Below are 24,871 nucleotides of genomic sequence, written 5' to 3'. Positions count from 1 at the left end.
TTTCAGAGCCGGTTGTTTGAAATAACCACGATTCCAGCAGGAGTGTTCAGGGTCGGGGGAGCTGCCCTGACAGTGCAGCAGGGGCCAGACACGGGAGACAAGAGCCCTTTTGCCCAGGACAGCCAGTGCCAGAGGCCCCGCCCCAGCACCGTTGCTCACCAGCCTCCTCTGGCTGACTAGTTTGCTGCAGGGGGTCGTTATGTTGTCACTGCCTTACCTGGGAGGGCTGATTTTTCTTCCTTTTAAGCGCTTCTCTCTAAACTCCCTCCTCTGTCTGCGAGAGCGACGGCCCTAGATGAGAAAGGCCCAGCACTGAGTGGTGGAGGAAAGCCTGCCAGGAACTCCCAGCCCAAGGCTCAGCACTTCCATTGCTCTATCCCAGTACTAGGAGGTGGGAAACGAGAGTCTGCCCCATCCAGCTCCTCTGGGCTGAGCTGCCCCAGCCACGGTGCAGGCCAGCTGTGGGGAGCCCTAGCTAACATGGCCAGGTCTTTTAAAACCTCCTCTGCGTCCCACTGCTAACCCTCGGGAAGCAGGGCCTACTTGGAAAGCATAAGAGGTCTCCAGAGGGCACTGCTGACCCATGGAGAAAGGAGCTTTGCCAGGCTTGGGAAATACAGACAGATCAGAGCAGGGCCGGGAAGAGGCCTGGCTGGGACAGCCCTCCCCAGGGCTGCGCCTTACCGAGTACATGGCTTTCTCCTCCTCAAGGGCTTTGGCGTGTTTAATGGCTTCTGCCTCCTCTTTGTCCTTCCGCAGCATCCTTCCGGAAAAGGAAAGAGAGCTGGCTAAGTGTGGCTGTTTCCAGCGCTCGCAGAGCCTGCCCTGCCCAGCCCCTGGATGGAGGTACACAGCGCGGGGGCATGGGTGCGCTGTGACAAAGGGACTTCACTGCCACAACAAGTGATGGCAAACAAGAGCCTCTGCTCTGCCCCCACCCTGACGCAGCCCCAGCATCTGCTTCTAGCACAGAGGCTGCTACCAGAGCGCTTGGGCCTTCAATGGAAGAGTCAAGGGCTAAGCTGGGCCTACAGCTGAACAGTGCCATCGGTACCAGGGTGCCACTGGCACACAGGAGGAAGCTCCACGTTGGAGCAGCCCATGCAGCAGCAGCAGCAGCGTCTGGGCTGCCCCTGGAAAGCAGGACAGGTGCCATCCAAAGGGTCTTACACTAAAATTAACTAAGCAGCCACTGCTGCCCCAGGTGCAACAGTGAAGAGAGGAGCTGCGTTTAATCCTGCACATCTCCCTGGCTCTCCTGCCACCTGGGTCTGATGTTTTGCCCCTCGATGGGAGCAGTGCTGATGCCAGAGCTGGATGCTCCTCCCCACCGAGGGCTGGCCCTTCACACGTATCGTAGCTGATGCAGCAGGCAGCCAGCCAAGCCAAACACACGAGGCTGCCCTGAGGCTGCACCAGCCTCTGGCCAATATCTACAGCATCCAGACAGCTGCACACATCTGCCCCAAAGCAACCTTCCTAGTGCATGTGGGCAGAGGGGCAGCAGCAGCTTCACATAAGCCAGGGCTGCCAAGGACCTGCTGCCAGGGGAGCCCCCACACCAACCCACAGTGGGGACATCTGCCCGCTACAGCCCGCAGTAGCCACAGCTCCCCTATGTGGCTCGTGACTACGGAAATCCAACCCCCCAGAGCATCTGAAGCTCTCTGAGATGAGGTGGTGCGCCTGGAGCTTGGCTCTGAGCCCTGACTCACATGTGGGCCTTACCTGACGAAGTCCCCCTCAGCCATCCCGTACGTGGTCGCCTGTTTATTCAGGTCAGCCACCTGCTCCTGATTTAACTCATCCACATCAACTTCCACATCTGCAAGCAGAGTACTGGCGTCAGAGTGCCTGCAGACCTCGCCAGCACTCGGGGCAGACAGCAGAGCTGGGCTGCTCTCCAGCTGCCCCAGGGCCACCTGGGGTGTTGCTGGAGTATCTGCTGTACCACAGTGCAGCTGAGGTTTGAAACTGGGGGCCACAGGACTTTCTTGGGCCTCTCAGGAGGCCCATTTCTGGTGCTGTGCTCAGTGAACATGCCCCCTCCCTAGCATGGTCCTCCACCTACTGCTCACAGGATTGAGGGGGTGGAGCTGGGGAGCAGCCCCTCTCACCCTCCCCATTGGAACACATGGCAGCAGCTCTACCTGAGCTCAGCTGGGGAAGCAGGGACAGCAGCTCCCGCCCAACCCGGGGCTTTGAGGTCAGCCACCAGATTCCTATTCCCCAGGAGCTATTTACAATCCCCAAAGCAGCAGCAGAGAAGGTCTGCTGGGGGGAGGGGGGAGCACACAACCCCAGCCACCACCCTAGGCTCCTGCAAACACCACCGATGCACAAAGGGAGGAGGCGACTGGGAAGGGTTAGCTGGGGTTCCCCATGTTAGCCAGGACTCCCCAGAACAACTGCACTGCAACACACTGCTCCCCTACACCCCTCCCCTAGAGATACACCCAGGCACCACGTAAAACAGGCATGTGCCCAACACACTGGGGAGTTGGCACCAGAAGGATGAATTTGTAAGCACAAGCCTGGGAAAGTCGGTCTGTGCATGTGGGGTGGGGCAATGGGGCTGCCCAAGCACAGCCTGGACAGGCGATATCCCGAGGCAGGACTGCCTGGGCAAGCGAGACACACCGATATCCGGAATGACTTCGTCCTCATCCGTGTTGCTGTCCTCCTCAGAGTCCTCCTCGTCTCCCCGCTTCTCCAAGGAGTTCTCAAGCTCAGCTACGGTGCTGTCCTCATATGTGTAGCCAATCGAGGCCTTCTTCTCTGCGAGCCTGGGCACAAACACTGTCTGTGAACGTGTGCTGCCAGGGCAAGGGCCCGGGGCACCCACCCGAGGTCCCTGGAGTCTTGCAGCACCAGCCTCCTCTGCTCTCAGTGGGCTGCTCTGTTGACCCCCCTGTTGCCCCGGTTACATTTGAAAACCCAAAGCGTAGTTAACGGAGAACCACTACAGAAAGACCCCTGGGCACCGAAGGCCTCCCCTGGCCCCAGACACCTAAGTGAATCACCTTGCCCTCCCCTGAAGCCATGCTAAGGCACCAGGCGAGGAGGCCCAGGGGAAAAGGGCTGCCTTTTTTCACATTCCAGCTCTCCCAAACGCTGGGCAGGGCCCTCCCGCAGGGCTTTGGCCAGCAGCCACCACGTTGGTGGTGCTACACATGCAGTCTGACTAGTCGGACTACTGGCACCGAGGCAGAAATAACCCAGTCTCCGGCTTCAGGACAAGCTGAGCACCGCAGGGCCCGGAAGGAATTGTCCCCGGTGCTACTCCCGTCCAGCAGCTTTATTATTCAGGAAGAGGAGGGGAGGACTTCCTCTGCAGCATCACGTATCAGCCTCTCCCACACTCTCTGGAAAGCCTAATTTCGAGGCAGGACAGGAAGGAAGGACTGATTCCCCACAGGCCCGGGGAGATGGGGCTCAGAGGGCAGTGGCTGTTCATTCTGATCCAACTTGGGGCACAAATACATTCACTTCTGTCTCCTCCAAAGCATGCCTAGAGGGGCAGCTCAGCACGCACGCCACTGGGGACCAGCACCGAGCCCCCATACTCACTTCTTTTTCTCATCCTCATTGGGCTTCTGGAGTCCCCCATAGAGCTCATCAATATAGATCTGATAGAGACACTGCTCCTCCGAGACTTCAGACAGACAGACAGACAAGAGAGTTACATGCCAGCTTGAGGGCAAACACCCAAGCCAACAGGCCTTGATTATAGCTGAGCGTCGGGGCTCATTAGAGGTGATACAGGTAAGAGGGAGCCTCTCCTGTATGCATCATCAAACCACACGGGCAGAGCAGGATCCCTGCCTCGAGAGCCGGGAGAGCATAGGGGAACGGGGATGGATTGCTGATCCTGAATCCTAGAAGCCATTGGTTGGAATGCAGCCTGGCCCAGGAGCGGCTAAAAGCTGTTACCAGCTGATGACTGCTTGTGGACTCCAAGGTGAAGGGCTGGGTGATGTGCAAGTTACCAAATGTGCACTAACTGCCCCCTCAGTGTTATTCTTGGCAGAGAACCCAAGAGCCGAATGGGCCATGAAGGAGGGTCCCTCCCTCCCTTCCAGGGGGGCTCCTGGGAGAGCACAGCAGAGCAGAAGTTCACAGAGCGGTGTCAGGAACCATGCCCTGCTGTTGCCAGCTGATACCTCTCACCAGAGCCAGCTTCTCTTCACAGCATCACCCCCAGGGATGTCTCCGTGCCCCAGTGGACAGTGGTCTCCAACAGACACTTACTGCCAGCGAAGTCGTTCTGCACCAGACCCCTGTAGCGCTCGTAGTTACATTTCCTCTCGTCCGACTCCTGCTCAGGAGAGCTGAGAAGGAAGAACACACACTGGCACCAGGAGACGACTGGGCAGACGGGACAGAACTAAAAGGTGACTGGCTCAGAAGCATCTCAGTGACTTAGCAGCCCATGGTCCATTTCCACAAGTCACTTCCTGTGAGATTCAGGCTCCCACGTCACATCTCAGCAAAGCATTTATGGAAATTGGACCCTACAGCAATTGCGGCAGCATTCTGCTAACTCCATTTTTCAAACAGTGCAACATTAACCCCTTGGTGGCTGTCCCCGTGCATCAATGACTTCCCTGGGCTATTAACAGAGTTCAGCAGGAGGTTGCACGATTACACGGGAGTTTCCATAGGCAAGGCAGAAGCCAGCTCTCCTTTACAAACTTGGTGCAACTCTACCTCCCCTGAAACCCAGTTGGCCTAAAGTTTCACGGGTGACAACATGCCTGGAGTTCTGGGAAATCTGGGGTGCTTGGGAGACATGCAGGGTCGTCCTCACTTACAGCTGACTTGGCTTAGAAACATTAAGTTCAGTAACGACAAGCTCTGAGAGGGGAGAGCTGGCTAGTGAAATTTAGCTATTGAAGCTGTTTCTGCAGGCCTTGTTACAGACTTTGCAAAGTCTGAAATCCGGATGGGAGGAGTGGCAGATGGAGGGATGGGCAGGAAGGGAACCCATCTAGAAGTCTACTGGCCATTTGCCAAATAAACCACCTCCAGCCCAGTCCACCCAATGCAGCTCTCTCTACACCAGGATGGGAAGCAGGGAGCCACATGGGCAGAGTTGTGCAGGGACGGAGCCTGCTCCTTTCATCTGGCAGATTCCAGAGTCATCTGCCTTGGCAATTCTTATCAAATTTTTAAACTAAGGTAGATCCCAGCTCCCTTTAATGCCAGGGTCAGAGCTGCAAGTACCAGAGATCAGTTGTTCAAGGGAAAAACCCCATTTAGTGAAGTTCTGTTCCAAAATGGACTCTGTAAATGGAGCTTTCTACTTAGCTCTGCTCCATGTGTGAACCAGTCTCAGCTGGCTTTAGGGCCTCCCGCCATCAATGAATTTTGGCTTTCCTTAGTGCGGCAGAGCCAACAGAGCTAAGGGAGCTGAATCCGATCCTTTCTTCAACCACAGCAGTCCTGCTTGCTTTGTTCCCACCAGTCATACCTGGGCAAGCCCAGGGAGCTGCCCTGGTCCCCTTATTTCTTTGAGGGAACATTATAGCAATGACATGTGAAAAGAGACCTCGGTAGGACTCAGGTCTACAGAGCAGGTAGATGGAGGGAGGATGGAGGAGACAGTCGTTTTACTTGGAAGCTAAGCACACTTAACCCAGAACCGATCAGAAACATGGAAACCCAGTGCCACATGGTCCTTCAAGAGCCATGTGAAGCAGATCCACCCTTGGAGAACCCACTGCAGCTCCCCATCACCATCGGTGTTGGACAGTCTGAAAAGTCAGGGGTCAGGTTACATTTACCAACCCTATGCCCTAAAGGATACCAACAGCAACAACACAGAATGCTCCCAAATCCCACTGGCCTGCACTGATCACCCAGCATTCTATGCCCTGCTAGAAAGGAAGAGGTTGGGGGCTTCCGGAGAAGAGCTCCCAAGCAGTACTCCATGGAAATGGCTTACATTGGGTTGAGCAGTGGTGGGGTGTACATGGGAATGTAGTCCAGGTGAGCTCGCACATCAAACCGGTCAATCATGTTGTTCGTATCCCCTTGCCAGGGCATCCTGCAGGCAAGAGAGCAACAGACAAACCAAGGTCATTTGGCACCTCAACTGGGTACAAATGACAGACCTGCCGGCAAGACAAACTGCTATGAAGAGAAAGCCAGACGTGCTGAGGAAGTCAGTCTAGATCCAATGCAGTTCAGTCCTGTGACGTCTGTGCACTGGCTCTGCTGCATGGTACACAATGGGACACACTCTTAGCCAGAGCCAGTTCGCAGTGACAATCGGTGTCTAGTCGGCCTACCCCAAGGATAAGCCTAATTGTGGGAAAGTGGCTAAAACTTCATCAAATGTCACAATAATCTAGAACAATAACTGTCAGTGGTGCCAAAGTGAGACAGAGAAAACAAAATGAGTCTAAATAGAAAGGCCTCCTGATAGAACTCAAGTATGTGAGATGGACATCATGTCAGGTAAACAAAAACGTGTGGGACCAGAAATCAATAACCCCACACTGGTGTGCCAACAACAAAGCCAAACTGATGAACAAGATAACGAAGGGGTGTACTATTCCTTCCATCACTCCGTCTTGGGGTCCTCAAAAGGAATGACTTTGGGTGGGAAAAAAAACCAACAAGAACAATGCTGGGTGACTAAATCGAGGAGCGATGGCTGCTACCCCCACCACCTCCTGAAACACTGGTATCCACCATACCACCGCTGAGCCTTGGGCATTCTAATCCCAAGAGAATTCTAATCCCAGACCAGACCAGAGAGAGGGACTCGGATGACAGTACCACCTCCACCAGCTAAATCCCAAAACACTATCAGGGATATGAGATTGTTATCCCGCACCTCCTTGTGCACCCTTGTCCTTCTCTGTCCTATCCCTCTCTCTGTGCCTTCTGTTTAATAAGGATCTGGCTTAGTAGGCGAAGACTGTATACACCTCTACACCGATATAACGCTGTCCTCAGGAGTCAAAAAATCTTACTGCATTATAGGTGAAACCACGTTCTATCGAATCTGCTTTGATCCGCTGGAGTGCGCAGCCCCCCCGCCGCACTGCTTTACCACGTTATATCCGAATTTGTTGTTATACTGGGTCGCGTTATATCAGGGTAGAGGTGTATTTTGCAAACACCGCTGTAAGCCTGTGATCAGACAGGCAACTAAAGGAAAGGCCCTACATAGCCTGATGCTGGTACAAGTTTGCCAGGTCTTAAAGGGGCTGATAGGATGATGCGGTGTGCCTGTGTTTTTCTAACAGTATTTGTCTTGTCTTCTAGGAAACAGGATTAAACCTTAACAACAACAGCTCCAGCCCGTCTTTTCTCTTTTCCCCAAAAAAGATTTATATTTGATTTCATCTAACAGACTATCCCACAAGGGTTTTTTCCCCTTCTAAAAATGGTCTCCAGCTAAAGGGAAAGAAAACAAGAGATGCTGTTGCAATAAAAGCCTCAATACTTTACATTTCAAATGCTTCAATTGTTTCTACTTGTTCTTATCTGTAATAAAAGGCTACAGGGATTTTTAACTGTATGTTTGCCATGGCACTGAGCAGGCTGAGGTCTCCGCATACCAAACCCTGAACCTTGTTTAACATTCTGACCAGGTCACGTGACCACCTTTGATTCTTTGACCCATTTATTCCACCTAAATTAATTTAATAATAACTGGAAGGGACCTTGAAAGGTCTTCAAGTCCAACCCCCTGCCTTCACTAGCAGGACCAAGTACTGATTTTTGCCCCAGATCCCTAAGTGGCCCCCTCAAGGATTGAACTCACAACCCCAGGTTTAGCAGGCCAATGCTCAAACCACTGAGCTATCTCTCCCCCCTTAATTCAGCGGCCACCTGTTACCCTGAGCCTTAGCGCCCTCCCTTTGAGAGTCTTGTTCTTCACCTCAGAAGGGGAAATGGTCCAGCATAAAAACACTGGTGCACTTGGACTTTTGTACTTTACTTACCCCCCAGTGGGGAGGACGACAAGTGAACTTGTTACGTGTAACGGGTATCTCCTCAGAGGTGCTGCCAAAGGAAAATCCTGGGGCCTGTGGGGTCCTTTAAAATAAGGTGCAGGGGAGGGGTCTCTGCTCAATAACTACATTAGGAATTGTCCACACAGCGTACTCAATCTGCTGGAAAACACTCGTGAAAACTGAGCACTCAGGAGGGGAGGGAGGAGGAGCCAAACACCTTAGAACTCCTTGTTCCCGGGTATTTCACTCAGACTTGGCAGCTGACAGAAAGATCTGACATGCCCAGCCCTCCAATGAAGAGCAAAGAATGCAGCCAGTCCAGCTGACTGCCCACCCATCAACGAGTGCCCCACAAGCGTGGGGAAGAGCTGACTGGATGTTCCTGCTTCTTCTAAAGCAGTGGCCCCCAACGCGGTGCCCGTGAGCGCCCAGGTCCTGGCCCCCGGGAGAGCACCTGCTGAAACGCGGCAGAATTTCAGAGGCATTTCGGCGGGGACGCCTCTCGATGACGACGCTTGTCGATGGCAAGCAGCGTCATCAAGAAGCGTTGCCGCCGAAATTCGGCGGATGCTCCACAGCCGCAGTGGTCCTTCGTCTGGCACCCACCAGACGAAAAGGTTGGGGACCACTGTTCTAAAGGTAAACGCCAGGCAGAGCATGGTTTCAGAGGTGCCTCTATCCAGCACTTGCCCCACTCCTGGGGAGCAGTGGGAATGGGCAACATCTTTGAACTTGCTTCAGTTTGAAAAGAGGCCACCTGGCCTCAGGGAGGATAAAGAGTCAGAAGGAGCCCTGAAGAGGGAGGGTCTGAGCCTGGACAGTCTCCCCTCAAACCACTGTCCCATAGTCAGCCTGTGCCAGAGAGAACAGTTCCCTGTGGTCTCCCATCCCCAACACAAACCTGAAGCAGGACCCCAGCTCCACAGAGAGGTCTGGCTAAGGCCTTGCTTTGCCAGGGTCCTACCAAATTCATGATCCATTTTGGTCAATTTCATGGTCACGGAATTTTAAAAATCATAAATATTTAAATCTGAAATTTCACGATGCTGTAACTGTAGGGGTCCTGACCCAAAAGAGGGTACTGGGGGCATTGCAAGGTTATTGTAGGGGGGTTGTGGTATTGCCAACCTTACTTCTGTGCTGCAGCGGCTGGCGGCACTGCCTTCAGAACTGGTCAGCCAGAAAGTGGCAGCTGCTGGCCAGGAGCCCAGAAGCAGCGCAGAAGTGAGAATGGTATGGCATGGTATTGCTACCCTTACTTCTTAGCTGCTGCCTTCAGAGCTGGGCCCTCAGCCAGCAGCCGCCCACTGCCACCCTTACTTCTGTGCCGCTGCTGGTGGTGCTGCCTTCAGAGCTGGGCCCTCAGCCAGCAGCCGCCCACTGCCACCCTTACTTCTGTGCCGCTGCTGGTGGTGCTGCCTTCAGAGCTGGGCGCCTGGCCAGCAGCCGCTGTTTCTTTCCACTCAGCTCTGAAGGAAGTGCAGAAGTAAGGGTCGTTATTGCCACTCCCTTCGAATAACCTTTCAAACCCCCTCACTCCCCAATCCACATTTTGGTTCAGGACCCCCACTTTGAGAAATGCCGGTCTCCCCTGTATAATATAGGGTAAAAGTACACAAAAGACCAGATTTCACAGTGGAGATCAAATGTTACAGTCCGTGATGTGTTTTTCACAGCTGTGAATTTGGCAGGGCCCTACTCATGTACCTTGACATATTACAGGGAGCCATTTCCACAGGCTCCACTGCTCCTGGGGATTGGACCCAAGATCCCTGTGCTGAGTTGCTGATCATATGCCCTGAGGAGGGAGGGAGGGAGGGAGGGAGGGAGGGAGGGAGGGGTGTGTGTGTGTGTGTGTGTGTGTGTGTGTGTGTGTGTGTGTGTGTGTGTGTGTGTGTGTGTGTGTGTGTGTGTGTGTGTGTGTGTGTGTGTGTGTGTGTGTGTGTGTGTGTGTGTGTGTGTGTGTGTGTGTGTGTGTGTGTGTGTGTGTGTGTCACTCCCTAGGGTGCAGAACTGTACTCACAAGATGGCATGCTCCTGGCAAGCCAACACTGATCTTTGCGTAGTTGTGCTGGCAGGCAGCATGCTCAAGGGACAGTCAGCCTGAAGTGCAGACAGAAAAGGAGCTTCAGGTGCAACGGGCCTCAAGCCTCCCACCAATTCTGGGGGATTTACAGCCACTTCTTCCCACTTTTTAAAGAGATTTCTAAGTGTTGTGTGAACATGAGGGGAAGGAACTGACCACAGAAGGGACCCAGCATCACGGACCACCCACAAAAGCAGACAAACAGGAACACTCCAGACCTTCCCCCTCTTCTCCTTCACTCGGTCACCTTAGGGGATCCCACTAGTAATACAACAGCCGCACCGAAGGGAGAACAAGTTGATGGTGCCCCTTCGAGGGCCTTCCAGCCACAATCCCCATCTGCTTCACTATGCTCCCAGCCTGTCAGTGCAGAGCTAGCAGGCAGGGCCCTCTCAAGCTACTCACATGTTGACAGGACTTTCAGCTGCAAGAGCAACGGCAGAATCCAAGTGGACCTTACACGCCCGGCCATGCACTTGGAGGAACTGAGCTGGGTCCTTTTTCTGGAAGAAGCACAAACACCGAGATGTATAAAGCAGGCATTTTACGGAATCTGGTCAGTTTGAGCAAGGCACCAAGTTATGCAGACACTGAATGGCTGAGTCCAAAGCCATTGTAAGATGTCTGAGGATTCATTAAAGCTACAAGTAAAATCCCTCCAGAGCAGAGAGTCTGACAGTACCATGTGAAAGGGGGTGTTAAACACTTCCTGGGGATCTCAGGCAGCAGTAGTTAAAATGCCAAGCTACACCGAACAGCAAAAACAGAAGCAGTCCCTGCTTACTCGAATCTGCTTCATGTGCTTATCATGGGCAAGCATGATGCCATTAGTGACAACAATTCTCACTGCTCTTAGCCCTGCAGAGCCAGCACAGCTGAGACGGAAGGAGCTGGATTTAATTCCTTCGTATGTGTCACCCAGTTTGCTTCCTACGTGGCAGGCAGCTGCACTTAAGCACATTCAGGAAAGGCTACGGGACTGCACACGCAGTACAGCAGACCCAGCTTGGCCTGCAGAACCTTTGTTACTGGTGTTGCTGTGCAACAAAAGAATCAGGGTTTGCTCACAGATCCCAGATGAATTCTGTGATGCTGGCAGCTAGGAAAAAAGCCACTTTACATGTAAACTGAGCAGACTTGATATGGTGTTAACCATGGCTCAGAGCAGGACTGCATTTTAGAGAGGGACACACCCCAGGGAAGCAGGCCAAAGAGTCATGCCGCAGATCAGGCACTCCTGCATGTGGCATGTTTCCTGTAATCCTGCTGTTCTTCCAGAAAGGAAACTGAGCCTGCAAGAATTCAAGTCTACGTAATACCTCACAAGAGCACAGCAGGCCAATAAACCATGACAACCACACAGCCCCCAAGTCAGCATCACAACTCTGCATCTCTCTCCTTGGAACAGCAGGCATGTTGCTCTGCGGTCACAGCACCTCTGGGACAGTTCTGCATCCTGAAGCAGCCATTGCTCAGGAAGTCAGATGTTGGTATGGGATTCAACATGTATCAATTCACTTAGGAAAAGGGGGACTGCAGCTGTCAGGGGAGGACTGAGCTTCCAAAGCAATAGGAGTGGCTGCCACAAGGCCTCATTCCATTTCTCCTTCCTCGGCTTTGGAGGGAGGCACAATGAATATTGCCGGAGCTCAGAGCGCAGGCCCACACTCTGCACAGGGAAAGCCGATACTTTCAGAGACTCAACTGTTTAATTTTTCCCTGCGAGACACTATAATTTGGTTTGTAGTCACCTGATCTACAGCAAAACCCCACAGTACAGAGGTGCCTCTAGCCTGAGACAAACAGAGTTGGCACTACCTGTCCTGGCCTAACCACCGTTAAAGGCAAAAACTTAATGCAAGAGTGAAGTCACAGAAATGAGGAAGGGCCGAAGGTCCCAGCAGTAGCAGACACACACCTTGGACACTTCCTGTGCATGCTTTGCAACTGAGCAGCAATATATAAAGCTGCATAAAGCCAGACATGCGAAGAGAAAGCAATGGGAGCGCTACCCAACCCAAAAGCAAGGGCCACAGATCGGGACGGCAGGGGCGGGGCCAGGACTGTGCAGGGACACTCACTATTTTTTCATAGTATTCTCTCCGCCGCTCAGCTCGTTTCTTATAATCGACCATCATCCCACGGAGCTTGCGCTCATGTTTCCGGGCTTCGTGCCACATCCTGCTCTCTGAAAGCTGTCAAAGGGAGGGAATACAGAACTGAGTAAAACCAACCACCTCTCAGCACTCCCAGAGACTGGGGGGCCCTCTAGGATGTGTGCACACAGCTGAGGATAGACACGCAGACTCCACTCTGCGCACAGACACCAGCAAGCACAGTGACTGGGCGTTATGTGTTAAGCCAGGAACAAACATGGTTGCAGAACACTGCAGTGGATGCCACAGCCATCGCCAATGGCTGCAATCAAATACTCCCCCAAGCCTCAGCCCCAGGGAGCCAGTCACAGGGTTCAAGACATTAAGGGCTTGTCTACACCTACACTGGTGCAGCTGTGCTGCTGAAGCACTTAGTGAAAATACTACAAGAGGCAGTAGCTACGTTGACAGGAGAAGCCCTGCCATCGATATAGTGCTGTCTACACCAGAAGGTTGGTCAGTATAACTGCGTCACTCAGGGGTGTGGATTTTCCATACTCCAGAGCAACACAGCAAAGAGTCCTGTGGCACCTTATAGACTAACAGACATATTGGAGCATGAGCTTTCGTGGGTGAATACCCACTTTGTCAGATGCACAGTTATACCAATGTAAGTTTGGAGCGTAGACCAGGCTAAGTATTCTAGGGCAGAAGAGCATCATGTTGCTCTCCTCGTTCCAGGACCAGGAATGAGAGGCTGTTAAAATCTCCTACACTGCACCTGCCCTGAGAGACTCCAGGAACACAAAGTCTTAGGCAGAAGAGTACAGAGGAGAGCATCAGGCAAGGGCCATGAATAGGAGAGTCGGAGCATCCTAGAGAAGTGGGCTGAACATAAGAATAACCAGACTGGGTCAGACCAATGGTCCATCTAGCCCAATATCCTGTCTTCCGAGAGTGGCCAGTGCCAGCGTTTCAGAGGGAATGAACAGAACAGAATTATGGAGCGATCCATCCCCTGTCCTCCAGTCCCAGCATCTGGCAATTACTACAGCAAGGGGTCTATTTGGTCTGTGCCTGAGCAGGTGAAAAACAGCCTCTTGGCTTTGAGGCTGGCCAGTTAGGCTGGAAGGATATTACAGTAGTGAGGTTACTGGTGCAAGACAATGCATAGAGATTAGAGAGACAGGCGGGAAATGAAAGGAGAAAAACATCTTAGCACAGGGACAGCTAATTCAAAGGAAATACACCACAAGAGGGAGTGAGCAGGGCAGCAGGAACACCTACGCGGTCAGGGTACCTCTCTGCCACCCTCCCCCGCGCGCCCCCCCCACCCCAAATCACCATGGCATCTAAGCATTTCAGTCTTTCGTGTACTTATCCACATGCCCCAGTGAGGCAGGGCAGGACTATTACCCCCACTGCACAGAGGGGAATTGAGGCCCAGAGAGATGAAGTGACTTGCCCAGAATCACACAGGATGTCTGTGATGGGGCAGGAATTGATCCCAGGGCTGCCACTGGCTCTCAGCCTTCAAAGGAAGGATGGCCAAGCCAGACTGGTGCTTGCATCACGAGCATCCCAAAGATACCCTGCAGACATGGGCTGTGCTCACATCAGGACAAGCCTCAAGAGCCCTTGGCTGGCGTCAAAGGACTGAAAAGCCCCATTAGCTCCCTTCCAGTCTACTTCACACCTCCCACAAATTCCCCCCCAGAACAGTTACCCAGCCCTTCCACAGAGATACTCTGAGTGCCCCGCCGAAGGAGGCTAATCTCAAGAGACACCTCAGAGAGGTCACAAGCTGGAGGAGGGCGATACTCACAGAACAACAGCGTGGAGACTTGGGAACAGCAGCCGCGTGCTCAGTCAGCACAGCCCATGAGCCAAGGGAAGAGGAGCCTGAACAAAGAGAACACTCCAGGTCAGTGACCTGGGCAGGAACACCACAGGGCTACAACAAACAGAGCAAAGGCCAGGGGTCCACGTGGGGGAATGGGGGTCCCTCCCTCAAGGGGACACACTGTGTGCAGGAGCAGCTCTGCCCTCAGCACAGGTTCACTCGAATCACCTCACTGACCCCAGCACAAAACAGGAGCTGGGCTGCCCCCACCCTGGCCTAGGAGTTCTTCCCACTCTGCAGGGAAAAGGTCTCTACTACGGGCCCTGACCCACACATTCATATTCAGTATCACAGCCAAGACATGAGGAGAGTTAGGCTAGCCAGGAGCTCCTTTGGCTCAGCAGACTTTGCTGCTACTTCTACTCCAAGCTTACTAGGGACCCCCGCCCCCAAGAGCCCGGCTCTGTCAGCTCCAAGTTTGCCATCTCCAGCCTGAGGTTAAGGGCAGAAGGCTTTCCTCACTGTTAATGGACCTACTGAAGGAATATTCCCAATCCAAGAGCGGCGGCGGCTACATCACATCTTGCTTCTCTTTGAAGAAGTTGACAAGCTCCTGCATGGAAAGGGCACAGGATAGGCAAAAGTTAAAGCTGAGTAGCTTTTACCTAGACAGCAGCAGCACCCATCTCATCCTACACTAGGGGGCAGTGCCCAGACACCAGCACCCCCCCATTCCCTCCCACACTGGCAACCTCCTATGCCCCGCCCCACACCAGGGAGACGGTGCCGACATCAGCACCCTGCATCCCCCACCAAACTGGTGGGAGGGGCAGCAGCACCCATAGAGCTTAAGATCAGAAGGGACCACCAGATGATCTAGTCAGACCTCCTGTGTCACAGGCCACCAACACCACAAAACCCAACAACCGAAATGAAACCTAAGCATTGCAGCCCACAGGAGACGAGACTATTACATGCCACAGGCAGAGAACAGGAGGGACTGAGGGGCCCCCACAATGGCAGGGAAATGATTATGTGAGATACACCCAGATAATCCTGGCAAGCGACAAGCACCACATGCTGCAGAGGAAGATGAAAAAAACCCAAGGTTCCTGCCACTCTGACCTGGGAGAAAATTTTTCCTGCACGTCACATATGGCAACCAGGGAGACCCCGAGCCTGTAAGCAAGAACCAGCCAGCCAAGCACTTGAGACAGTGCTCATTGCCATCCTCACCCAATATCCCCTCTCCACCTAGAGCCATGCCTGAGGAATCAGAGGTAGCAGACCAAAAAAAAAGCCCAGAATACTTTGAAGAAAACAAAATCCCTTCCTGACCCCAGCAGGCAGCTGGCCGAAGCCCTGATGCACGAGCTTTTAGGAACGTGACACACAAATCAGAAGAGAGCACCAGGGCTGCTGAGCCTTGTCCCCTACCCTATTAAAAGCAACCCAGTCATACAATCACACTCAAATTTCATAGAACCGTAGGACTGAAAGGGAGGATTAAGTATTACCTAGACCAGTGGTTCTCAACCTGCAGCCCGCTGGCCCCTTGCGGCCCAATAAGCACATAGCTGCAGCCCATGTGACATCCTTAGGGCCATACAGGTAGCATTGGATGTGGCTCACATAACACATTATGGGCTGCATGTGGCCCACAATGGTAAATAGATTGGGAACCACTGATACAGACCATCCCTGACAGGTGTTTGTCTAACCTGCTCTTAAAAATCCCCAATGATGGAGATTCCACAACCTCCCTCGGCAATTTATTCCAGTGCTTAACCACAGTGACAGGAAGTTTTTCCCAATGTCTTGCAGGGGTTCTCAAAACACATTTTTTGGTGGCCTCAGAGTGCGGCCACCAACTCTTGCTGGTGGCCGCTTTGACGATTTTTCCTAAAATACTTAACTTTAGGGAAAAAACAAATAAATATGCACGTGTCCATGTCCAAATCATTGTAATTTATTTATGTAGGATTGTTGGGGTTTTTTTTGGCAGATTCAAAACACCACACACTTGTCTCTATTCTTTAGAGTAGAAACCCAAATAGGGTGCTCTGCACAATCTTGTCTTTTCTTCTTTTGGTTGTTTCCTTTGCCTTTGAGGTCATGTGTTTGGTTTTTTAAGACTTGCTACCTCCTAAGTCTGCTTTGTATGTTTGTTAATATCACTTTTCACAGCAGCAGACTTGTTAGCTAGCTGGGAGACAGTGAAAAGTGACATTAACAAACATACAAATATCACTTTTCACAGCAGACTTACTCAGCCCTGGCAGCCAAAACCTAGAGCCCGAAGCCCCACACTCAGAGCCCAGGGCTGGAGCCCACTGCCGCACAGCCAGAACCTGCCGCCAGCCACACCAGTGCTGAAGCTGGAAACCTGAGCCCCACCACCCCCAGAAAGGTGAAGAACTCACACCGGTTGTCTGCTCATCCAGCATCTGTGCCTCAGGCTGGGGGTAGGGGCCCAACCCCTCCTTGTGGCCACCCTACCCCCACCACAGGATGCTGTGGCTGCAAGAAAAGCCTGCGGCCACAGTGGCAACATCTGAGAAACACGGTCTAGAGCCCTGCGTGGATACAAATGTTATATCTGTGGAGCTGCAGGGCTCGACCAGGAACTGCAGCGGTGGCAGCAGCAGCAGGTTGGGCTGCCGCTCGCAGGAGCTAGTGGCCAGTCCAGGCAGCTCCTCCATTGTGGCTGTACTGCCCCTAGCCCCGCCCACCGGGTGGGCATCAGGCTCACCGGCAGCTGTCTCAGCTCACGCTGTGTGTGCGCAAGTGCTCCTGGTCAGGAAACACGCACCACTGCATGGAGGGACTCCTGTCCAGGAACGTGAGAGTCGCTTCCAGATATAAATTTCGTATCTGCGTAGGGCTCTACTAATGTTAAACCTAAGCTGCCCTTGCTGCAATTTAAACCCATTGCTTCTTCTCCTATCCTCAGAGGTTAATGAGAACAATTTTTCTCCCTCAACTTTGTAACAACCTTTTATGTACTTGAAAACTGTTATGTCCCCTCTCAGTCTTCTCTTCTCCAGACTAAACAAACCCAATTTTTCCATTGTTCCCTCATAGGTCATGTTTTCTAGAACTTTAATAATTTTTGTTGCTGTTCTCTGGCTTTCTCCATTTGTCCACATCTTTCCCGAAATGTTCCACCCAGAACTAGACATAGTACTCCAGCTGAGGCCTAATCCGCGCAGAGTAGAGCAAAAGAATTACTTTTCGTGTCTTGCTTACAACAATCCTACTAATACATCCTAGAATAACATTTTCTTGTTTTGCAACAGTGTTATACTGTTCACTCATATTTAGCTTATGGTCCACTATGACCCCCAGATTCCTCTCCGCAGTACTCTTTCCTAAGCAGTCATTTCCCATTTTGTCTGTGTGCAACTGATTGTTCCTTCCTAGGTGGAGTACTTTGCATTTGTCCTTACTGAATTCTACCCTATTTACTTCAAACCATTTCTTTAGTTTGTCCAGATCATTTAAAATTTTATTCCTATCCTCCAAAGCACTTGCAGCCCCTCCCAGCCTTGGTATCGTCCGCAAACTTTATAAGTGTATTCTCTATGCCATTATCTAAATCACTGATGAAGATACTGAACAGAACTGGACCCAGAAGTGATCCCTGCGGGTCCCCACTCATTATGCCCTTCCAGCTTGACTGTGAACCACCGATAATTACTCTCTGGGAATGGTTTTCCAACCAGCTGTGCAACCACCTTACAGTAGCTTCATCTAGGTTGTAATTCCCTAGTTTGTTTATGAGAAGGTCATGCGAGACAGTATCAAAAGCCTTACTAAAGTCAAGATGTACCACAGCTACCGCTCTCCTCACCCCATGCACAAGGCGTGTTACCCTCTCAAAGAAAGCTTTCAGGTTGGCTTGACACAATTTTTTTCTTTACAAATCCATGCTGTTAACTTATCACCTTACTAGCTTCTAGGTGTCTTCAAATCAATTATTTGCTCCACTATCCATTATCTTACTGAAGTTAAGTTGACTGGTCTGCAATTCCATCGGTTGTCCTTGGTCCCCTTTTATTAGTTTAGCACTATATTTGCCCTCTTCCACTCCTCTGGAATCTCTCCAGTCTTTCATGACTTTTCAAAGATAATCACCAAAGGCTCAGATATCTCCTCAGTCAGCTCCTTGAGTATTCTAGATGCATTTCATTAGGCCCTGGTGACTTGAAGACATCTAACTTGTCTAAGCAATTTTTAGCTGGGTCTTTCCCTATTTTAGCCTCTGATCTTACCTCATTTTCACTGGCATTCATTAAGTTAGATGTCCAATTACTACTAAACATTTTGGCAATAACGAACAAAAAAGTTATTTAGCACTTCTGCCATTTCCACATTTTTTGTTATTATTTTTCCTGCCTCCTTGATTAACATGCATACCCTGTCCTTGGTCTCTCTCTGAAATGTTCCATAACTCTGAACAAGATGTTACAGACTTCAGCCACGGTGGGCATGGAGTCAGTGCTCCAGGCGGCGGGGGGGGGGAGAAGATCATGGCTCTGGGCTTCTGCCCTGGGGGAGCACCAGGGCTCGGGGCCTTAGACCTGGGGGGAGCACTAGGGCTGGGGGCTTCAGCCCTGTGGCTCTGCTCCTGGTTTCAGCATGGGGGATGCCAGGGCTTGGGGCATTAGCTACAGGGGGAACACTGGGGATGAAACTAGCACTCATCTTGTAGCTAAAGCCCCAAGCCCCGCCGCTTCCTGTTGGGCTGAAGCCCCGAGTCCCAGTGCTCCTCCCTCTACAGCTGTGCACCTCAGTGTTCTTATGAGGCAGAAGCCCTGAGCCACCCCACTCCACAGCCCCAACCAGCTGAAGCCCTGAGCCCCAGGGCTAAACCCCAAGGCAGAACAGTATGTGTTTGTTTTTTTGCTCTTTGTCTCCACTGTTGCCTGATTACTTCCGGTTCCACAGGGTGTCCGGTAAGTTCGTAACTCTGGTGTTCATATCTCTAAGGTTGTACTGTAGATTACAGAATAAAAGCTACTAGCTAGGCCCACTTATTGCTGGATGTGATGACAGCAGTTTTTCTTCATCAAATCATCTCTGAACCAACAAGAGGTGATGCAATTTTAGACATGTTTTTGGTAAGTAATGAGGACATCACAGAAGAGCTGGTTGTAAGAAATAACGTAAAACAAGTGACCACGAATTGACTGAGTTAAAACTAAATGGAAAGGTCATCAAAACCAGGTCATCAGCTATGATTTTTTATTTCAAAAGGGCAGACTTTTGAGCAATTAAGGGAATTCGTTAAAGTCAACAGAACCGAGGAGTTCAAGGACTTAAATGTGAAGGAGCCCTGGAATTTTTTCAAATCACCTAATCGAAAACTATCTGAAATTTGCATCACAAGGGAAAAAAATTTGAAAGGGAAAGACTCCAGAGCCAGCAGGATAAATAGTCACCTTAAAAAGGTTACTAGGAGTAAGCGGAGAACTTTTAGGGAATGGAAAAAGGGGTTAATAAAGCAAAGAAAGTTACATCATGGAGGTAAGAAAACATAGGAATAAAGGGAGGCTTACTGAAAGTCAAGCTGAATTAGCTCCTGCCAAAGACATTAAACTAAATAAGTAGCGCTTTCTTAGTTATATAAATTAAAAGAAAATAAGGAAAGGAGGAGGTGGGCCACTATGCAGTGCAGATGGGAAGAAGACTAAAGAATCTAGGTGCGGCCCAAAAACTAAATGTATACTGGCCTGGGTTTTCAGTGACGAGGAGAACATGGAACATGTGCACGAAAGCAGCACAGCTGATGGAAATGAGTGTCTAGAAATGCTAATTATCACATCTGAGGTGGAACAAGAACTTAAAGAACTTAATACTCTCAAATCAGTGAGACTGGATAGTTTCCCTCCCAGAATACTGTAAGAACTGGCATATGAGCTAGTTAATCTGGTAGCAAGAATTTTTAATAAATATACATACGTAGGCATTGAACCATATCACCAAGGAACAGCTAACATTGGGCCTATGTTTGAGAAAGGGGAAAAAAAATCACTTCGGCAATTGCAGACCTGTTAGTCTGACCTCAGTAAAATGCAAGGCTTTGAATTGTGAAGTAAATAATAATTAAATTCCTAGAAGTAAATGGGGATGGGGATGTAATGCAATACGGGTTTCCAAAGGTAGATCACACCAGACTAATCAGATATCCTTCACTGAGAGAATAAGCAATTTTTCAGATAAGAGAAGTTCAGTAGATTTAATATACCTGGGCTTCGGTAAAGCATATGATACAATACCACATGGGAAATTATTAGTTAAATTAGGGAAGATCAGGATAAGCACTGTAAGGCAGATAAGGAACTGACTTAAGGGGAGAAGACAATAGCTTGTGCTGAAAGATGAACTGAAAGGTTATTAGTTGAGTTCCTCAAAGATTGGTCTTGGGACCAATGTTATTCAATATCTTTATTAATTCATAAATTCCAACAACAGAAAGGACCACTGTGACCATCCAATCTGACATCCTATATAATAAAAGCCAGAGAACTTCCCCAAAATAATTCCCAGAGCAGATCTTTTAGAAAAACAGCCACTCTTGATTTAATAACTGTCAGTGACGGAGATCCACAACCGTTGATAAATTGTTCCACTGGCTAATTAATCTCACTAAAAAATGTAAGCCTTATTTCTAGTCTCAATGTATCTAGCTTCAACTTCCAGCCCCTGGATGTTATAGCTTTGTCTGCTAGACTGAAGAGCCCAGTATTAAATATTCATTCCCCATGTAAGCACTTGTAGACTGTGATCAAGTCACCCCTTAACCTTCCCCTTGTTATGCTAAATCAATTGTGCTCCCTGAGCCTATCACTATAAGGCATATTTTCTAATCCTTCAATTGTTCTCGTGGCACTTCTCTGACCCCTCGCTGATTTATCAACATCCTTCAGTTGTGGGCACCAGACCTGGACACAGAATTAGAGCAATGGTCACATCAGCACCAAACATAGGGTAAAAGAACTTCCCTCCTCCTACTTGAGAATCCTCTGTCTATATAGTCCTGGCATGCAATAGCTCTTTTGGCCATAATATCACACTGTGAGGTCAGCTGATTAGCTCCCACAACACCCACATTTTTTTCAGGGGTAACTGCTTTCCAGGACAGTCTCCCAGGCACATTCCTGCACATCTTCCAGGATACAATCCTTACTGAAAACTGAAGCAAAACATTCATTTACATTTTAGGATCATAGAAGATTAGGGTTGGAAGAGACCTTAGGAGGTCATCTAGTCCAACTCCCTGATAAATCATCCCAGCAAGGGCTTTGTCAAGATGAGCCTTAAAAACCTCTAAGGATGGAGATTCCACCACCTCCCTAGGTAACCCATTCCAGTGCTTCACCACCTTCCCAGTGAAATAGTTTTTCCTAATATCCAGCCCACACCTCCCTCACTGCAATTTGAGATCATTACTTCTTGTTCTGTCATCTGCCACCACTAAGAACAGCTGAGCTTCATCCTCTTTGGAACACCCCCTCAGGTAGTTGAAGGCTACTATCAAATCCCACCTCATACCTAGATTACTTTCAGCCTTCTCCCCATTCACATCACACAGTGGCCTGAACTCACTCAGCTTACTTTATTCTTTTATTTATATCATCAGTTCTCAATCAGGGCATCTGAGGCTCCCTGGGGGAGCGGGAGCAGGTTTCAGTGGGTCCACCAAGCAGTGCGAGCATTATACTCACTGGGGCCCAGAAAGCTGAAGCCAAAGCCTTAGCAATTGGTTTGGGACCCTGGGGAACTGTCCTTCTTGCTACCTCCTGATGCCAGCCTGGTTTTTATATGCAGAAAAGCAGATGTGACACAGGTGAGCAGTGGAGTTTTTATAGCGGGGGGAGAGCAAACACAGTCTCAGAAAAAGGTTGAGAACCCAATTTATATCATTATACCCAGCTACTGATAGCCCCATCCTCTACTCGCCTGACACCGGGAGGGTGAGGGGGACACATATCCAGGTACCATTACCCCCAGAGCCTGCTCAACTACCATCAACCCTGGCCCCCACCCCCGCATGGGGCCGGTGGAGATATGAATGTGCACAGCTACTGTCACACACACCTCGGTCCCCACCCGGGGGAGGGGGCAACATACCCAGCTACCGTCACCCCCCCTGCCTGGGGGAGATAGAGAGGAACGTGCCCAGCTCCCATCAACCCCCCCAGCCCACATCCGCCCCTCCCTGGGGGAAATAGGGGGGAACGTGCCCAGCTCCCATCACCCCCCCCGGCCCACACCCGCCCCTCCCTGAGGGAAATGGGGGGGGAACGTGCCCAGCTCCCATCAACCCCCCCAGCCCACACCCACCCCGCCCGGGGGGAGATGGGGGGAAACGTGCCCAGCTCCCATCACACCCCCCCGCCCCGCCCCACCTGAGGGAGATGGGGGGGGAACATGCCCAGCTCCCATCACACCCCCCGCCCCGCCCGGGGGAGATGGGGGGGGGGGGGACGTGCCCAGCTCCCATCACACCCCCCGCCCCGCCCGGGGGAGATGGGGGGGGGGAACGTGCCCAGCTCCCATCACCCCCCTGGCCCACACCCGCCCCTCCCTGGGGGAAATGGGGGGGGAAACGTGCCCAGCTCCCATCACACACCCCCCGCCCGGGGGAGATGGGGGGGAACGTGCCCAGCTCCCATCACACCTCCCGCCCCCGCCCTGCCCGGGGGTGATGGGGGGCACGTGCCCAGTTCCCATCACACCCCCCGCCCCCGCCCCGCCCGGGGGTGATGGGGGGGCACGTGCCCAGTTCCCATCACCCCCCCGCCCCGCCCCGCCCTGCCCGGGGGAGATGGGGGGGAAACGTGCCCAACTCCCATCACCCCCCGCCCCGCCCGGGGGAGATGGGGGGGGAACGTGCCCAGCTCCCATCACCCCCCCGCCCCGCCCTGCCCGGGGGAGATGGGGGGGCACGTGCCCAGCTCCCATCACCCCCCCCCCCCGGCCCCCACCTGCCCCGCACGGAAGCTTCCTACCAGCGGCGCCACCAACCACTCACCTCCGAGGGCCGCGGTCATTGACCCGGAACCGGAAACGGGGGAGTGAGAGTGTCGCTGCTGCCGATCACGTGAACAAATCTCCTCAGCCAATGGCTGCTCTTGCCCCGCTGGGCCCCGCCCCGCGGGGTGGGGCCGTGCTGGGCTCAGCTGGCGGGGTTGAGGTGACTGACCCCTGCTGGGCGGCGGCGGCGGCGCAGTAGCTCTGGGGGTCTGGCGCCGATGCCGTGTGGCGGGAACGGGCGGGCGCCTGGGACTGGGCGAAGGGAGGGGCCGGTGCGGAGGGAGGCAAAGCACAACTCCCGGTGTGGGGGGGTGAAGCTGGGTCAGGGGATGGCTTAGCCCTGGCCAGAAGGTCCCTGGTGACCTTGGCACGGCCCTTTGGTGCAGTGAGCGGTGCCCACACAATGGTTACAGCAGGCCCAGGGCGGCTCCAGCCACAGCGCGCCAAGCGGGTGCTTGGGGCGGCATAACTGAATAAAGTCTACATGTGTGAATGAAAGTGCCAAAGAGAAAATGGAAACCCCAATGGCCACGATATTTCCACCTAGCGAGTGTCCAACTGGCATGAGGAAGGAGATTTCCCCCCACCTCTCTGCAGGGAAGCTGAGCAAGGGCTCCGAGCAGGAGAACAAAGGGGAAAAGTGGTTGGTGGCCATGTTAAAAGCTGAGCTCAGAGATACCTACAGCACACACACGTGGAACCAAACACAGAGGTACAGAGACAGGGCCAAAATGGAGCTTACAGGAGCTTGTTGGGGTAGAGCCCTGATGTTGGCCAGGCTGAACTCTGTCCTGACTTTTGCTTCCTCTAACGACTATCAGATTTGTAGGCCAGGTGACTACTAGATTACATTCTTTTGAAAAGGCCGCCTGGTGTCGTAAATGCTTACTGGGAGCATTGCGTCCTGAAGGGGCACTGTACAAGCCTCCCACAAGAGTCTGGACTTGCAGCAGGGAACCACAGGGATCACTGGTACCCAAAGGCCCAGTTTCAGTTATGGAGTCCACGGTCCTACCCCTGTGGAAGTGTGTGGATGCTGGGGGCCCAGCACACTAAAAGGGTCACTCCATGTCACTGATTACAGGTTGGGGCCTAGACCAGACCCTGTGGATCTGTGATGTAGGGCACTATATTGCTTTCTTCCAGTCCTTCATGCCACTGCAGAGCAATTTCCAGTGCACTGAAGGCATCAGAATGTGAAGGGATATTGACTTAGTCTTCATCGACATCACTTTTGTTATGTGAGGATTTTTTTTCCTGGTCAGGAAAAGGGGTTCAGGAAACTGGTCGTTCCCAAAGCTGGAGTTTGTAAAATCAAGGTTCTATTGTCCTTTGCAGGAAGTGGAGTTCTTCTAGATATTTTGTCCAGTTGGATCCAGTATGGTGCGCATGCATCTCGCATGCATGAGGTTGCAATCTTTTGACCAGTACTGTCCATTGGGTCCATGCCTGGGTCCTGCATGTCCATGTGTCCCCCACACTAGGGCATAGAGGACAGAGAATCTCTGCCACCTCAGCCTTCAGGATGCTTGTTTCACACAGTGATTCATTCAGCCCACAGAAAATATCTCCAGTTTCCAGTGGGAGACAACAGCTACCAATACTGAGTATGACCGTCCAGCCTGTTTATACCCCAGGAGTATTCACAAAATGCCTGGCAGTAGCAGCAGCCCACCTGAGACCACAAGAAATACTGTGCTGGAAGGTGTCACGGAATCCCTGGGCAATGCTCTGGAATGGCTCCCCACAAAGCCAGTCAGGACTTTGGGGAGCCTCCTCTCCCTTGGAGCAGAGTATCTTCATGGCAAGAAGCTCACACGTGTTCACCTCC

The 24,871-nt window shown here is 51.9% G+C and overlaps 1 protein-coding gene across 3 annotated transcripts in view; it reads right to left on the bottom strand.

The window, feature by feature from the left end:
• CLASRP (CLK4 associating serine/arginine rich protein) overlaps positions 1-23,073 on the bottom strand; it is a 43,934-nt gene extending 20,861 nt beyond the window's left edge. For 2 of the 3 annotated variants that reach the window (XR_003998081.1, XM_030544701.1), the window contains exons 1-12: positions 23,039-23,073; positions 14,536-14,611; positions 13,981-14,057; positions 12,141-12,254; positions 10,465-10,562; positions 5,948-6,049; positions 4,252-4,331; positions 3,571-3,655; positions 2,641-2,786; positions 1,729-1,825; positions 685-763; positions 218-291 (exon numbers count right to left, since the gene is read on the bottom strand). Coding sequence is in view for 2 of the 3 variants with exons in the window: in XM_030544701.1 (XP_030400561.1) it covers positions 218-291; positions 685-763; positions 1,729-1,825; positions 2,641-2,786; positions 3,571-3,655; positions 4,252-4,331; positions 5,948-6,049; positions 10,465-10,562; positions 12,141-12,239 (860 nt within the window). In the remaining variant the exon portion in view is untranslated. The remainder of the gene's footprint in view (positions 1-217; positions 292-684; positions 764-1,728; positions 1,826-2,640; positions 2,787-3,570; positions 3,656-4,251; positions 4,332-5,947; positions 6,050-10,464; positions 10,563-12,140; positions 12,255-13,980; positions 14,058-14,535; positions 14,612-23,038) is intronic. The other variant, XM_030544700.1, reaches the window with a different exon arrangement.
• Positions 23,074-24,871: the final 1,798 nt, after the last annotated feature.

This window comes from Gopherus evgoodei, unplaced genomic scaffold, assembly GCF_007399415.2.
Source record: "Gopherus evgoodei ecotype Sinaloan lineage unplaced genomic scaffold, rGopEvg1_v1.p scaffold_34_arrow_ctg1, whole genome shotgun sequence".
Taxonomy (NCBI): Eukaryota; Metazoa; Chordata; order Testudines; family Testudinidae; genus Gopherus; species Gopherus evgoodei.
This window is presented reverse-complemented; position numbering and strand designations above follow the sequence as displayed.